The sequence below is a fragment of the Syngnathus scovelli genome, chromosome 11, assembly GCF_024217435.2.
Source record: "Syngnathus scovelli strain Florida chromosome 11, RoL_Ssco_1.2, whole genome shotgun sequence".
NCBI lineage: Eukaryota > Metazoa > Chordata > Actinopteri > Syngnathiformes > Syngnathidae > Syngnathus > Syngnathus scovelli.
In genome coordinates this window covers 5,399,017-5,416,706 of record NC_090857.1, presented here as the reverse complement: position 1 = coordinate 5,416,706, position 17,690 = coordinate 5,399,017, and the positions used below count along the sequence as shown (strand labels likewise).

General features: G+C 43.1%; 1 protein-coding gene across 5 annotated transcripts in view; it reads right to left on the bottom strand.

Annotated features, from left to right (window-relative positions):
- The window catches only part of dlgap4b (discs, large (Drosophila) homolog-associated protein 4b), a 51,960-nt gene that overhangs the window by 1,625 nt on the left and 32,645 nt on the right, over positions 1–17,690 (bottom strand). For 2 of the 5 annotated variants that reach the window (XM_049732776.2, XM_049732775.2), the window contains 11 exons: positions 11,496–12,745; positions 11,142–11,356; positions 10,312–10,413; positions 9,550–9,700; positions 8,726–8,978; positions 8,357–8,509; positions 4,545–4,966; positions 3,701–3,789; positions 2,612–3,102; positions 1,961–2,052; positions 823–993 (listed from right to left, as the gene is read on the bottom strand). In XM_049732776.2, the coding sequence (XP_049588733.1) occupies positions 823–993; positions 1,961–2,052; positions 2,612–3,102; positions 3,701–3,789; positions 4,545–4,966; positions 8,357–8,509; positions 8,726–8,978; positions 9,550–9,700; positions 10,312–10,413; positions 11,142–11,356; positions 11,496–12,692 (3,336 nt within the window). In that variant the 5' untranslated portion in view covers positions 12,693–12,745. The remainder of the gene's footprint in view (positions 1–822; positions 994–1,960; positions 2,053–2,611; positions 3,103–3,700; positions 3,790–4,544; positions 4,967–8,356; positions 8,510–8,725; positions 8,979–9,549; positions 9,701–10,311; positions 10,414–11,141; positions 11,357–11,495; positions 12,746–17,690) is intronic. The other 3 variants (XM_049732779.1, XM_049732778.1, XM_049732780.1) reach the window with 3 other exon arrangements.

Here is a 17,690-nt window from a genome sequence, read left to right as displayed (position 1 = left end):
AAACAGAGTAAAAGTCAGTGAATATTGTTAGACACAAATGGTAACATGAACTGATGAACATGAGTTCAAATCACAACAGAACAAGACACATTGCAAGGCAACATAAAGATTACGAAAGGGCATTAAAAAAAAATCTGATTTCACGGAAACATTGATCAATTAATCACAATTAATTAATCAATGGATCAGGTCAATTACTGCTTTACTACAACTAAAAACATTTATTTTTGATGGCAAGTTTAGGAGGATGTTCGAAACACAGCCACAGTTTAGCAACAATTTAGAAGCTATCAGTAATAAATGTAAGCTATTGTAAATCACTAACGTTTAGCGGCGTTGCCTAGCAAACACGTGTATAGTACGACTATGGCCATGTTTCTGGACAATGTAAACGATCCAACCAAAGTAGTGAAATCAGTGGTTAAGTGTAGACTTCGCATGCCCGTTCCTACACAAACACACCCCAGACTAAGTAAATACTTACAAACAAACGCTAACATAGACACAAGCACAAATATTTGACAGAAGGAGCAAGAGCAAGAGGTTTCACCTGAGTCAGAACATCTTGGCCATGCTCCACTACAACCACAACACATGCATGCTCAAAGCGGGGCTCCAAGGCACACCAACAACTGCCCGCTTTGAGATGAACTCCTCCATGCATCTTTCCGATCCCTTTGTTATTTGATCATTATAGTATATCCCACATACGGATGTGGGGTCAAAAGAACGAGAAATGGCAGTGGTGGTGGGAGGAGAGAGGCCGGTTGCGGCGGCTTTCCTACCCCAGCCAGGGCACTGGGCAGCAGGGGTGGGAAGTACCTTCCGCTCAGAGGGTGACCGGTCGGTCGCAGATAGCACCGGATGCCAGTCATTAGACTTGAGATGGTAGAGCTCATCGAACTTGAGGCTGATGTCCTCGATGGACAGTTGCAGCAGGTCCCAGAAACCGGCCAGGTCCTGCGGTGTGGGCCGAGGATTGGTGTTCACATTCTGGCCAAAGGAGGGAGATGGAATGAATAAAAGATGTGAGGAGGAGGGAGTTGCATTAAATAGATCAGGTCATTAATAGGTAATTTGACCTAGAACATGAAATATCCGTGTAGCGTAGTAAGCTATGTAGCACATTTATTTATTTATTGATGCTCAGCTGTCAGTTCACGGTTACATTACTCTATATGTGAATATTTTTGCACATTGTTTTTCCTCGTGCGCTGCTGCTATCCACTGTTGTAAAGAAGATTCCTGATTGCAGAGTCATTTGTTTATTATATTCTTGTTTTTGTCTGTTCAAGGTTAAAAAATACTGACGAATACAGAGCTTCACAATCTACATAATTCCTTGACTCACATACACGCTACTTAAATATTCGCCACTGGAGGGCGCCATGCTATAGCTTGCTAAAAAAACAGGTTCCAGCATCTTTTATTTTTTTTTTAACATGTGTTTTTGAGGTAAATTAAGGATTTATATGAATAATCAAGGTAATTATGGTAAAGATGTCCATCAAATCATGCTGATCTGGCAAGCTGAGTTAAACACTTCATATTTGGGAGAAAATGGAAACTGCAAAGGCAGGAGCTTACCTTCTTGTTGTGATGAGACAGTTAAACTGCTATTTGGTTTAAGTATCGCGTGTTGCAGTTGGCTTCATTTTCCATAACGCACGACACGTCAGTCGAAAAGACTTAAGGGTTTATTATAAGCTCCTTTTATTTGAGTGTTGGTGGTTCACCAATAAGCTCCCCCACAAAGTGAAAACATAATGTCTAATAGGGGGCATCAAACATCACACCATTTAAATTTTACTCGGGTCCAATAATATTTATCTTTCGCCCTAACATTTTGATGTTTTCCTATTTAAGGAGCCGTTTGATGGACCCAATAAAATGTTGTTTGTAATGCAAGACTGTATTTGTGTCAGTTTGATGTGGGCATGAGTGCTAGAGCAAAACCTACCAAGTTTTGTTCACACAGCCCCCGGAACTGCTGGAACTTCTGAGACATTAAGAGTTGGGCGCTTCCCACTGCACTGCGGACTTTACCCAACACTGTAGAGCCAAATACAAAGAAGACAGGTGCATCTTAATGTACACAAAATATGGTCATCACAGTTGTCTTGTAAATCCTGAGATGTGTATTTGCAATATGATGCTGAAGTGAGCATGTTGGTGGACGGAGTGGGAGGAATTTAATCGTATTTGGACAATGTTTATCCTCTTTGAAGTCATTTAATCTTATATACAGTAGATATTCAAGCCACTTGCCAATGTGGGTTGTTGTGGCAAAAGTAGGACAAACAACAGATCTATTGTAATCACTGGATCTGGATTACAAAGTTACGATAACAAACTTGACATTTTCTACAAGTTGCTCACTTTTTGTTTTGTCAGGATAACACGCTAATTTAATCTGGAGGTTTAATTGTGTCATTCTGGGGATTACAATCGTGCTTGTGGTAGCTGCGGGTATTACAGCTCCATCCCCTCCATGTTGTGGATCTCTGTTAGAGAGCTCTGAGGCAAAACCTGAGAACTGATCAGTGACCCACATGACCCAAGTTGGCTCCAGATGATAATAGTCAATGCAAATGGAAACAGGCGACCTTACCTTCATCTGAGAGTTGGTTGTCTTTGGTCTCCTGATCCATCTGCTGGCACCACCCTTCCATTCGTCCCGTTTCAGCCTGCAGTAGCTTCAGGAACCATTGGCCATCCCTCCGACATAGTGTGCCCCCTCCACTAACACTCTGGGGAGCAATGTTGCTACTCCCATTCCCACTCTCTAGCCAAGGATCAGGGGGAGGTAAGGATGAGGGGTCCAGGGCCGGGTCGAGGCTTTCTGAGAAAGAGGAAGAGCTACTTCGTGTGGTGGAGCGGTTGAGGAACTGCCTGGGAGGCGGAGGGGAGGAAGCGTCACCCGTGGTGTCGCCGTTGTCTAAAGAGTCCTGTTCAGGAGGGGAACTCAACGATTGGCTGCCACTACTGACCATGACTTTCTTGTCAGTGGGTATGGCCTGACTAATGTGGGGAACAGCAGAGGTGTCCTGCTTATCTGAGTCTGTGTCCTGTTTGGAGGCCATGCTGGAATGGTGACCAGGCCTGAAACAAACATGGTGACAATATAGAACAAGTACACAACAAAAAAGATCAGCAGGCAAATTAATCAGAAATTGTCATTCTTGGGGCTTAAAGTAATCAACAAAGTCTGACAAACAACAGAACAAAAGTCTACAAATATGCAAGGGGGAAATAAATATCATAATGTAGACAATGACAGATTGGGAGTTAGAAATCTTAAATATAAACATGAAAATATGACAAATCCAGTTCGATGGGCAAATGCTGTCTGTTGAACACACAATAGTATGGACAAAAGTATCGAGACAATATCAATGACAATCAACGATTAGACCTCTTAGTGTCTTCTAACTATAAATGAGTCGTTTTACAAATACATTTTGGACAATTCTATGCATTGTAGGTATTTTTAATGCATGAGTGTCTCAATATTTTTGCCCATATACTAGTGTAGAGACTTTGTTTTGAGAGATTCATTCTAGAATAAAAAAATGATATTCCTAACTGTTGAGCCCAAATATAAACAGTCCAGAATGTGCTTTTAATGAACAGACAGATTTGTGTGTGCAGCTATAATATAAATTCCTCACGTTGTTACAAGGACAGGAAGAGGACTTACTGCCACCCGTCCTCCACCTGTACTCCGATGGACTGAAACTTGGCTGGGGGTGGGCTCTCCTCTCGCGGAACTTCTTGTATACAGTCAACCTCAGGACAGAAAATGACACCAAATTATTATTTCATGAACGATTTCACGATGCCTGGAGTGAAAACACTTGCATCAAGTGATTTCAAGCACCCGTTTGTGATTGCTTCACTTTTAAAATGTCACGCTCCGTTGTTATTCCCCTTTTGTGTTGTTACTGTGTAGACATTGGAAAATGGAGGAAGGGAGTGTTGTGTAAGGACGCACAGAGCAGGAAAAGCCACAGTTGGATATTATGTGCAGCCCTATGATAAATACCAAAAACTGTGAGGAAATTTTCCTCATTGTCTGCAATTCAGGGGTGTCAAACTCCTTTTTTTTGTGGGCCGCATCGTGGTCATAATTTCCTTTGGAGGGCCATTATAACTATCAACCCAAATAAATATATGAACTTTTCACATTATATAAAATATAGGCTACACAACAAACTGACCAATAACAAGTTTTGAAATCGGAGACGAGTAAAAACAATTAAAATTCAAACAAAGATGAATGTAATAAAAATTGCTAGCAACATCTCTATTTTTTTTAAAAGTAAAGACAATTTGCAATCTTAGTATTGACACATAAAGTCGATGCGCAATTTTTCTTTGGGGTGGTGGTGATTTTTAAACCTTTGGCATTGCAGGAGATGTAGGTACGCGAAACAATTTGTGTCACACAGAGACATTCAAGTACACTAAATATCAAAGTACTCTAAATATCGATATGGGTTGAAGCTTGGCATACTGAGACGTCAATCCAAAACGAAATCTACCTGGATGCCGATCGAAGAGAGTTTCCGTCTGGGCACGGGGACCACAAGAGGCTCGTCGGCAGAATTATTCAATCCCGACCTCATGGACTCATGCAGGATTAAATTTGAGTCGCTGGTTTCCGTGGACGCGTTGGCCGTGCTCGGGATGAGCGGCTCCCGGGGGATGGCGATGGGAGTAGGGATGATGTGCGGAGGGCGAGGTAATCCCCGGGCCAGGCTGTTGGCGCGAGTGCTATCGAGGCTGTCGGACGAGTTGCTGTGCGCGTGGCTGGACTGGCTGTTGACCTCTGACCTTTGCTCCAGGTAATTGTCTTGAGCCGACTCGGTGCTGCTCTGTACCGTCACGGAGATGAATGGTTTGGAGGTCGTGCGGGGCGGCACGGGGGGCGGAGCGGTCTTCCTAGAGGTGGTGATGCATGAGACTGCAGAAAGAAAGATAAAAAATGAATCAGATTGGGACAAGACACATTTTTATGTTGTCTCGACCGCCACAGCATCACATCTCCTTTTAACTGTCCGTTTTATGCCTGATGATGAAAAGGGATTTAATGAAACGCCTTCAAAAGGTCAATCCGATAAATCAGCAGAATGTTTGCTTCACAGATTTCCAAGTGTGCCAATATATGCAGGCAAAGTCACCTTCCACATAAGACCTCCTGACCTTTTCAAAAGTCTCAGAATACACGTGAGCGGTTGTGAAAATACCCCAACAAAAGACTCGCTGTGCCTTTTAATCCACTCAATGGCTTCATCATAATATCATAATGCGTGTGTGTCTACACGTCTGACCAAACCAGAACGAATGACTAATACAAATGTGACAACCACAGTTTGGAGTATCTGGGATTATTTGATTAGGATTAAGTGACACACTGCACCACCCTTGGAGACTCAATGATGAAAATGATTGAACTGAATGTCAAAAAAAAATATCGCATATGAGAATCTCTTTTGGAATCCTCTTTCCATTCCAGTGTGCTAATGAGCAGATTAACAATGCCTGGAGTTGTTACACAATATGAGAGTTGCCCAACATGATCTATACTACATGCCAGCAACTAGTGAAGCAAATTTGGTGCATTGCAAATGTACTCTTGGCATCTTGCATGGAGGAGACTTGCCAGCATCTGACCATCATGCTGCCTGAGCCATGATGTCAGAATGTACAGTACACCACACAGACTCTTGTAAAGTACCGTATTTTCTGCACTATAAAGCGCACCGGATTATAAAGCGCACCTTCAATGAATGGCCCATTTTAAAACTTTGTCCGTATATAAGATATATACATTTGGCCCGGGGGCCGGACTTTGGACATGCCAGCTGTAGTGGCTCCATATATAAGGCACACCTGATTATAAGGCGCCCTGTCGTTTTTTTGAGAAAATTTGAGGTTTTTAGGTGCGCATTATAGTGCGGAAAATACGGTATATCGGTAGATTGAGCAGGATTAAGCGTGTGTGTGTGTGTGATCATATCTACATGTCCGTGCATCTAGATAGCTGCCCTGAGGTGTAACACGTGCCATATGATGCCATCTTCATTCTACACAAATGTGCAGAAACTGCCCCCCCCCCCCCCTCCTCCACCCAACTTCTCAAAATCACATTATCCTGGGCACAAACACAACATGATAAAACAGCTCAGTTAAAAATACAAGATATGTTGCTACCACTGGGGTTTCTTTCCACCACAGATCAGCCAAGAAACTAATGAGCCAAGCCGAAGTTCCATGGCGTTGCAAATCGTTTACAAAGGGGGAGAGGGATGAATAAAGCGAAAATGTTGGATTTGATTCAGACACTGTCTTGTATCTCTTAGCAACTCCAACCTCAACAGCTGTGGAGTCAAAACAACATTTGTTCCAGTGATGACTATTTACAAAACTGACAAAGCTGGACAGAACATTAACACCACAAAAAAAGATAAAGTGAAAATACGTACTAAAGGCTAATTTAATAAATTTGTGAAATTCCTGAGAAGGGAATCTGGCAACCCAAACAAACAGGTGCTTTGTGCCAAAATGTGTTGAGTGGAATCTGTAGTGAGTACTGAGCTGTGCTGTCAAGATGACTGGACAGTGGTGCTGTTGTTTTGCCCCAAATGTGATTTTCAACGCTGGAAAACAATTAGCAGGAAGAAGCTTGAGCATCTAAAACATTTCCAACAACTCCTCAACTGTGGGTAGGGAATCATTTTTGGTTTGGTTCAGCAGGAATGACATGATTGATAGTCAAAACCTCCCAGGTTGAGCTTCTGCTTTATTTAAATTTCAATTAAATCTTATGGTGTAGGTTATCAGATTAACTTTTTTAAAACCTTAAATGACTGTTAAGGATGTTACTCTTTACTTGACTGTTCATTTTATTCAAAGCAATAACAGCACATTTAAGAAAGCTTTTGGGAAAAAAAGGGTTTTGTCCAACAATTGTGTTGCCCTTATGTTAGTTGGTCTCAGACAATATGCAAGAACAATGAAACACAAAAGGTTGATTGTGCTGCTCTATTTAACGGTTTAACATTGCTTGCCAAGTCGTCTGCACTTCTGTATTGTTTAATCTAATGACAGCAACAAAACAATGGTAACTTTGCCAGAAAGCGTGACAATCCATCCTCAATGTCACCATAATGATCACCCCATTATATAATAACATAATCCACAATATTCTGTTTGGATCACATTTCAACAACCAAGCACGTACAGTGATTTTATTTTTAATGTGACTCAAAACATAGAAAAATCATGTTAAAAAAACTTTTGGGGGTAATTAAAACGTCAAAATACCAAATGACGAAATATTTTTAATAGCTAAGAGGAGATCTAAAATAAATATAAATACCATATTCCTCAAATCAAACATGTAAACATAAAGGTGTATTGCTTTTAATCTCAATCCCCATTAAATAGCGCATATTCTATTTACTGATGCGGTATTTAATAAAATATTTTATTTCTTACCTTTCACTCAGACGCACAAGCAAAAGCAAAGTGTGACAGTCTAAAGAAGTTGTCAATTCTTCAGGAACAATTTGACGAGTGACAAAAGACGTCTGGATTTGTATTCCTTTTGTTTGACGCCCGAAAGTCTGTGAGGGGGCGTGGTGGCATTGGGAGTGTTATGTTCAACTTTACCTCGGTCTCATGAAAACTCCTTCTAAATGTCACTATTTTAAGATATTTGTGTATTGAGAATATGCAAACAAATACTATAGTAATTAAAATTTATTTCGGCACTATTGCATGGAAAGATAATATCAAATATATGCTTACAATCGATTGGTTGAAAATTTCCGAAATATATGAAAGCAACACTTCATAGTGTGACTTGCGGTGAAGAGCGCCGCCATGTGGATGTTAATCATCCCGTCAGCAAACGCTGAAGTCACTATAAAGTGAAACTGTGCCAAATAGTGGTTGCCAGCCAAATAGCAGCCACATCCGTCGGCATTTAAAGCTCAACATATCCAATAAATCTAATAGAGTCGTATATTTGCATTGAAAATCCAGACATTTGTTATTGTAATTACAGATTGCAATCGTGTAAAGCAATGAATTACACTGAAAGCTGTTTAAAATTTATTTATCTCATTTTAAGAGGAAGCTGATAGTTACAAATATCTTACGGTGACTATTCAATATTATTTAGAGATGAATAAACGAGCGTGAAAATCCCAACAAGTCACCAATAATGTGATTGTGAACCATAGAAAGTTTGTGACGTCAACACCAGCAAATCACCAACCAATTGGGCCTTTAGATTAGGTGCAAACTGGGTTGAGGATGGGTAGAGGAACCGTCTTGACTTTGTTACCTGTGTGTGTGGGTATGATGCGTGGTCTGTCTGCCCCCAAACGCTGCAGAAAAATTGCAAGTTGTTTCTCCTTTGGAGCTTTGTCCAAGCCAGTGGCTATCAGGTAAGAGCCAAACTGTTCTTTCCATGTCTTCCACTGTGTAGAAAGGCCGTCTAGTATGGGCAAAAGAGGCTACATTTGAACTAAAACTCTGGTGTGTGTGTGCGTGGGTGGGTGTGTGTGTACGTGTGTGCATTTTACTAGACCAGTGTCCCACTCACTCAATTTCTCAAACTATGTTATCACTTAAAATAAAGCTTCTCTCCTCTTCCTTCCTTTTTGGATGGGTTAACTGATTAGAAAACTTGTGCTACTGGTTCATGACTCACCAGTGCTGGTGCCGTAGGTACGAACAGTGGTGTCAGTTGGCGGAAGCGAGCCTGAGTCTATGGAAGCCACGTCGTCATCTTGAGAGCAACCCGCCTGGATGGCTCTCAGGTAGCTGTGGCTGCGCGAGCGGAAGCAAGTGGGCATGGGCAGGTCCGGAGGCTCTGGGTTGTCCTGGGAATGCGAACGGGAATCTCGGAATGTGGAGTCAGAGCTACGGTCCTCATAATGATGACTCATGTCCAGGTCCCGCAGCTGCACGGAAGCAGAAAGAAGCAGAAGAGATTGCTGCAAACATTCGGTTTATGGTCAAATTTTGAAACCAATACGTCCATCCATCCATCCATCCATCCATCCATCCATCCATCCATCCATCCATCCATCCATCCATCCATCCATCCATCCATCCATCCATCCATCCATCCATCCATCCATCCATCCATCCATCCATCCATCCATCCATCCATCCATCCATCCATCCATCCATCCATCCATCCATCCATCCATCCATCCATCCATCCATCCATCCATCCATCCATCCATCCATCCATCCATCCATCCATCCATCCATCCATCCATCCATCCATCCATCCATCCATCCATTTTTCCGTAGGAACTTAGTGTATCCTTAGAGATCACTTTATCTAGAGTGGGAAAGTCTACTCAGAGATAACTTCATGAAATATTCATCTTGTACTTTTATTAAGTGGGGAAAAAAATATCTGCTAAGCAAAGCAGAGAAAAATAAATTGCCCCAGGAATGCAATTTTGGGACTCACTTGGTTTACTAACAGCACATCAAATGTAACAATTTGGAAGCACTGACCTGCCCCATCCGGCTTCGTCTGCCCAATGTGCTGCAGGCATGGCTGAAGTCGTCATCATCCCAGTGGGGCACAGGTGAGCCCGTACCCCCAATACAGTCAAGGGTGTCCAGGCTGCGGTTATTGGCAAGCTCTTGGAGAGCTGGAAGACAGCTGCAGAAAAAAAATTAAAAAATAAATCAAAATGCAATATCACAAGAACATGCTTGGGCAAAGAAAGCGTAAACAATCAATATCAATATATGATGAGGGGGAGGCAGCAACAGAGGAAATCCAAGATCAGCAATGTGGCAATTGGAAGAGAAATAAAAAAAAGGACAAGCCTATTATTTCCTCATTATGTGGCCTCCATTTTTCAATTTCAGTCCATCCCTTACAAAAGTATTTTACAAACTTACATGCAAGTAAGTAGCTGAATATTTTTTGCAAGGGATTTCATCTCTCCCCTTAGCTTCCCTCCTAGCAGCATCAGAGCATGCAAAGCTGGTGATGTCAGGTGGCACATGGTCTGCTTATTGAGCCATCATGGTGCCAAACAAGCCAAAGAAGATGGTTATGCTTCCCCAGAGCCAAACTACAGAATTGTAGTTTTCACCTCAAAGTGCTCAGCGGATGGTATTGACAAGCTAGCTGGTGGGCAGCTGTGACTGGTAGCAGGGCATGGTTTTGCCACCTAAAGGAATTTTTTACTGACTCGTCCGAATGCGGCAAAGCCACGCAACAGCACACTCCTGACGTGCTTCTTATTTGGGCCTATGACTGACCTGCTCATTGACCTGCTCAGTTGGTTGAGGGAGGACACACTGTGGACGGGTGACCACAGGGCATCCAGATCCCCTTGCAAAAAGGAATAATCCAAGGTTCTGCTGCTCATGCCAGCAGGCCACAAGAGAGCCGTGGGTTAGTCATTCATGCGTGTTGACAATACCACACAACATGGGATTATTAAAATCAGAATTCTATCAAGACATCCAAAGGCAGGACAGCGCTCTCATGATCTTCACGGAAATGTGTAGTGGATGACATTTCATTCATAAATATGACAACAGCGTGAATCATTGTAGACATCAATTGAACACATTATTATTATTATTATTATTATTATTATTATTATTATTATTATTATTATTACCGAGCCTTTTGTGTTTCTGAGTGCGAGTGCTTCAGTTGCACTATATTTTCATTTCTCACAGTACTGTTATAGAATGTGAATCACAAATGCATAATTTATGGCAAGAAAATGGACGCTTGTTTAGCCCCTTTCAGATGTAACGATGTTATGCCTATCAATTCTCTGCACCTTGTATTATAAATTAAACAAGCCAGACTATTATCTACGTGTAAATGGATTTTTAAGTGCCAGTGAGTTTCTGCTTGTTGTCAGTGTGCTCCGAGGAGGCCATTAATTGGACGTTAGCTGTTAAAATGCAGTGTGAGACTCAAACAGGCAGTTTGACTGTCCGATCATAATTAAATGGAATATTCGTTGGTTTGAAATGTAACTTTTGGTTTAGAGTAAAACTCATCAAATGGTAACTCCCACTTATATATATACATATATTTATATAACGTCTGCTTGCTGTGGTGGCCTTACTTGCGTGGGGGAAGCTGGTCACTCAGAGAATGCTGCGTGGCCCTGAGGTAGCTCTGGCGGCGAGCGGCAGTCTTTGGCGAAGGTTTGGGGCTCCCCTCCGAGTCGTCGCTGTCCTCGATGTCCGCCATGGCTTTCACATAGCTTCCGCTGCGCATGCGCCGACATGGAATTTCATTGGCGCCCCCGCTGCGGCCTAATGAGCTGCTCCAGTCTCCCTGCAGGCAGCAATAAATGGCTAAATTGGGTTTTAAAATTGACACCACACGGTCACATCACTTTTTGTTACACGACAGTCCTAAAGAGTCGGGCGAGTACCGTTTAAACCAATTGATGTCCAACGGTGGTTCGACTTACCCTTCGGCCGACCTGCAGGTAGTTGCAGGTCAATTCTTGTTGGCATGACCTGGACTTGAGCAAGGATCTATCGAGAGTGGCTGAGCCCTTCTGGATCACTTGCCTTGGCTGGCCCATGGTCAGTGCGGACCAGGAGCCTCCTTTCATGTAGTCGCTATCATTCAACAGCACGTTCCGTGCTCCTCCAAGTCCATTTCCTCCTCCGCTCGTAGGCGCAGCAAGCGTCTGATACTTCATGTCGTTGCTGGTTTTGGATGAGCTGATCGTGTTGTAGCCGCTATGAATGTATTTGTTCTGGCCCGCTTGGCTCTCGTGGCCACTGGAGCGTCCCACGGTCATCATGGCCATGGTGTTGTGGAAGCTGCTTACGTCACTGCTGTCCAAATCATCTGAGCTCCAGTAACCGGACATGTTGGAGCGCGGTCGTCGCTTGGCGGTTGTTTCCGATTTCGTCCCGCGATCTTTACTTTTGGCTCTGCGATTATGCTTCCCTCCGTCATCGGTGCCCGACGAACCCCCGCCGCTACTTGTTGAGCGTCCGTTGATGTTTCCTTTCATGTGGTGGCTTTCCAGCGACTGGGACTTTGCAAAGAGCTTCTGCACCGAGTGAAGCATGTAACGGATGCGACCGGGACTGTCTGTACGTTGTTTGCCTGCGGCCGCCGCAGATGTTCTATGGAACTGTAAGGTGCTGAAGCCATCCCGACCGCCGGGTAGCTGCTTCTCAAACTCCAGAAGACTGTGTGGTGTTTGGTTCTTGGTCATGTGATGTGATATAGTGGCCGAGCCGCTTGTAATCATGGATGTTCGTCCACTAAGCTCAGCCATTCCCATTCCCGAACCCATGCCCATAGACATGGACGGCCCCAATGTCCCAGTTCTCATTCCACCAATGCCCTCCACAGGCGCGGAGAAGTCCGACGGGTCGTAGGTGTTGTAGTGAATCCTGGGGAAGGTGCTGCTGTTGGACAGCTGGTTGTTGAGGGGCAGCAGGCATTCTGGTGGCAGGGAGCCTGAGTTGGCTGATGGGTAAAGATGGGGGTCCATATTGCCATATGGGTCCATTGTCGGGCTCAGCAGGTAAGGACTCCGAGGCATGGTGCCGGTCTTCTGTGCGTAGAGAGCCTCCAAGTGGCCAGAGGAAGGGTCACAGGAGTCAGACAGGTGTCTGGTATGACTGGTCCCCAGGCCTTTCATAATGGCAAGGAGGCCCAATCTTCTAGTAGATCTCCAGACCGACAAGTTGCCTCCTAGACCATGGATGGAAAAAAAGAGAATCAGAATGAAACACACAAAGGCAGACGTACGTATATTCAGCTCTGCCAGAGATGCACTCCTACACGAGGCAAACCGAATCACAAACAAGCTTTGTGTCGCGCTACGAGGCAAATATTGACAACAATCCGTTGCCTTCAACAATGAACATCTGTTCTAGAAACGAATGGAACGACAACATGTCAAACAATGACAATCTTCAGTTTGTGGGTCATCGTGAGAACAAATCCAAGAGCTACCTCCACAACTATTTGGACTGAATAATATGAATAATAATCTCTTCTTTCAGTTTCTCAATGTGTGCGTCTTGGTGTTAAGAGAACTAGTCACAGTGGTGACACAATAGTGTGAGGAGAATTTTGGCGAGTGGTACTATCAGCAGTATTTGTACTGTTTTTTTTAGATATTATTTACGAGGCCCAATAGTTTTCCTGTGACTCAGTTCATGGGACGAAAAAAAAGCAGAAACTAATTACAATTCTGGATTCTGTTCGACACTTCTTCCTGTTAAAGCAGATTGGATCAGGTGAAATGGAGCCTATACGCCCGACTGACTGAATTCTTAGCAAACAACAAGCTCGTGCAGTAAACATGTTTTGTACCCCGTGGAAAGTCTATTTTAATTTACAAGGTAAAGCGGCTCATTTTACTTTAATTGCCATGCTCACCTTTACCCAAGCCAAAACCTGGAGGGGGAAAAAAAACCCCATAATTGCAAGCTGCTAGACCAAAGAATGCTAATTTGTGAGCTGATGCTTTATTCATGATGTAACGTAATTTAATTTTCTAATGAAGCTTCAGGTGAAGTCAAATGTAGCAGGTATTGTGTGACCTGCATCTTGCCTAAATAAATTGTGCAATGTTTCTTCTGTACGTGATAATAGCTATTAACCCCCCCCCCCCCCCAAAAAAAAAAAAAAGCTGCAAATGATAAGACTGGGTGACAAGGCCCCATTATTAGCATGCCGCAAGCACAGTCTCATTTAGTGTCATTAAACACAGCTTCTCTGGGTGCCATCTCCGCTGATCGGGTCAAATCCTTTAAATCCTTTTACACCACATTAGCTAACTGCCTCAGATCGCATAGTGGCACGCCATTCAGATAAGCTTAACACACCCTCATCAATGTGTCATCCAGTATGGCTCCCAAAGACAGTGATTGATGCACCATGAAAGGAGGGAGGGATCAAAAGTAGACACCGCCATTTAGTTTGAGAAACTTATATGCTATTTTTGGTATGTAAAATAATTTTGGTCAATTTGATTGAGGTGCGTGTGGTGGATTTCAGTTCAGAAATATGACGGCAGTGTGAAACAAACTCTCTGAATCAGTCAAAATCAATTCATTGAGCATATTTTTATCATCATCATTATTAAATTTTTAAAATCACCCCTTCATCTGTGATTGCTTTAAAGATAACACATAAAATCCGTTGTGTTCACACCCACAACGGCGCAAAACACCGTTTTTTTCTGCACTGGGCACAAAAATAGAACCCAAGGTGTAACTGTTATCGCACAGCACTAGTATTGCAAGTCTACACTAGCAATTATTAAATAAATTCAACGACGGCTTGTATTTGTAAAACTTAATTACAAAACACCACTGTACATAAAAGTCCCCACTCACCATTTACAACTTCTAAAACTATACCGTGTGCATAATTTACCTCCAATGTCCACTGCGGCATATCTGTATAAAGCGCTTGAATAGACGAAAACCAGGCAGCTACTATTCATGATATCTAGCGTAACTTCATATCTAAAACAGACAGCCTATTAACGATGCCCACATGAGAAAAGGGAATCATCTAGGTCAAGCGTCTGCACTCCATACTTGGGGAGTACGTACAAATGTTTAATGCTCAGTGCATGCAACAATGCGAGTGTGAGTGTTCATGGCGTGTGTGTAATATTACACTCTGCGTGGAGCGTCTGGTGGCAGCCGCGTGCACTGGGAAGCTGCAATCTGTTCCTTCAAGGGGGGTAGGGGCATTTTGGCAGCATGTCCAATTCATGACCTCGGCCACACTGGGCCAGTTCTCGCCACTCGCAAGAAGAGGGACATGCCGCTGAATAAAAAGTCACATTTTATATCTTGCTGATGTTTTGTGGCATGTGTCAAAGCAAAATATCAAACGCCACCATGTATATTTGTCATGAGGATGAGCTTGTTTCTCGTCCATTAAGTGACAGAGAGCATTAAGGATGCTAATGATGAGGAGTATCACACACGTTGCCACAGATTATTTTTCTCCAGTGAAATATCACCTCTGGAGCTGGATCATAAATATGTAAATACAAATTTTCAAGCTGGAGTTGTGCAAGGCTAATTTGAATTTGTCAACATTTCCGTTGCATAAAAACTCGTTGAACTCTCCTGTGAGCTATTAATACCGCTTACACAATCGGACGAGATTGAAGATGAGCTGGATCAAAGGTGATATTTCTAAATTTGGATTGACAAACAGTGACGGGGGCAACATGGCGGAATTCTGCCTAATATGTCTACCACAGCAATCTTCAGTGATGTTTGGTATATTTATGTGTAATGCTGAGTTGTTTTTTTTTACACTTCATTTCGAAACCAGCAAGTCAGTGGGCGGGCCTGTGCAAAAGATAACATCCCCTCATCTGAGCATTGGTGCACAGCTCAGTCAGAATCGAGTCCATCTGCTGTACTGGCCCGGAACACATGGGGCAACTCCAGCGCGTCTGTGAGTGGGCTCTCAATTATGGGTTTCAAACTTGGTGTTGAGGAGGAAGCGAGGGCGTGAAGTTTCGGCGCGAGGTTGACGGCAGTGAAAATGAAAGCCATCCAGAGGGAACGAGGCGGCTTGCGCAGCGGCGGAGGAAGATGAGAGATGAGTTGTCAGGAGAGTTCAAATCTTTAGAAACATGTCAAACCAAAAGGAGTTTTCGCTGAGAAGATCTCTTAAGAGGGTGCTTGTGCTCAAGGTTGAAAAGAGGGCACATGGAACTTTTTTATTTATCTATTTATTTGTACTCATTTGGAAAAATACTTTGGGCACCAAGGAAAAGAAAGGAAGCAACTCAGTTATTTTATGGGTCTCCGTCAGGTCAATGCACAAACCTACGCCCGACCTCAAGTCATGTGACACATACTAAATAAATGATGTGAGAGTGAAGGAGTCTAACCTTGTCCTAATTATACCTTATGTGTTCCATCAGTGCTGTGCACTGACCTATTTTCATCGCTATAAATTTATCACCCTCCCCTCTGTTGTGAGAGATAACCCGCACTCATTTTAGTCCATCTCTCAAGACCGCCCGGTGGAGAGGAAGGCAGGAAAAAACTGGTGGCACAGTGTCACTGCCTCCGCTGGCAGCTGAGCTCTGCTTCTATGCCCTCGAAAATCACTTCCGCTTTGCGAGGGAGCCAACCAAAAGTGTTTTCTGTCAGATAGAGTGAAAAAATTTTCAGCATGATTTAACAACCGCATGATCAGAAATACTGATAGCCGTTCGGAACTTAGTATGCCGACATAGTTGAGTCAGAACTCATGAGAATATAACTCAAAGTCTCGCTTGGGTTCTTTTGTCAATGATGAAACAATATTATCTTTTTCCACTTAAATTGGTGCAAATCGTGAATGAATTCAATGAATTCGAAACATCAGACAGACGTCCCATCATCAGTATGCACGCAAGCGTATTTTTCTAAATGCTCGTGTATTACAACGCTTGAATGCACCACTGAGGATGCTTAGACTTCTCTCTCGCACCGAACCTCACACGAGTAAAAAATCTCAAAGAGCCATTGTTCTGAGGGTACTTAACCAACCTTGGTTTTTAAAACGCAGCATTGCCTTCATCCGATCTCTTTCATGTGATATGCAAAGACTTTCGAAAATCGTTCAAAGGGAACTTCTTGTTTTTTGGCCTTTGTTTGACCTTCAGAGCAAACAACGTCTGGTTTTTATCAAGAGCGCCTAAAGATTTCCAGCGCTCAACTTGCTTTGCACGTGTATGAACAACCATCTACAGTCCATCACGAGCAGGCGAATTCCCACCAGCATAATCCTGAAATCTAATCCACTTCCAAATGCCCTTGGAATGACACGCCAAAACCACAGTTGAGTCCAAACGATCTTATAGACTTCACCCTGACAGAGGAAGCAGTGACGCAGAGAGATTTCCCGTCGCATGAGTGACAACCAGGAAATGGAGGACACCAAGTGGGTCATATTCCTATATTCATGCCATTCAATCCCCACATGACCTGACGTCACAATAATACCAATAATGGCTGTCTGTCAAGCCGCCGGTCTGTCAAAATCGCCGGGTGGGAGCCGTTGCCATGACAACAGCCATAAAGCCAGCAGGACAAGCCAAGATGGCTCACAGATACATTTAATATGACATTTAGGTGATGTGCTCTATAAACCTTTAGCTCATATGGCTTAGCCCCCAAAGTCATATGAAGGCTTAAAACACAGCACATCCATTTGCAATTTACTCTCCGGGGATAGTTTGTATTGTAGCGTTATCAAAAGTAGATTTATACTACAAATGTGTCATCTTGGCATGTGGAGAAAAATAAAAAGACATTGCGGATACTAATCTCTGCATCTAACAGTTTAGAAGCGCCGCTTGGCTTTTGACTTTCCACTTTGATCCGAGTTACTGCACAACTGATCTGATCATCCGCGGGCAAATGTTGCCTGTCACACCTAAATTGTAAAGTCTAAATTTTCCAGAGTAAACGTCTTGTGATTCATTGATCATCTGATTCATCGCCGTGGAGACAAAAGCCAGTGTCAAACAGAACCTCTCGATTCATTTCTAACACCTCCAGCATGGCCTATTGTGAGTGTGATTCCACTTCCACACTCTCATCCACTATCCCGGGAGGGATGCGTGGAGCTCTGTGATTGGAGCATTTCGTTATCACCTATA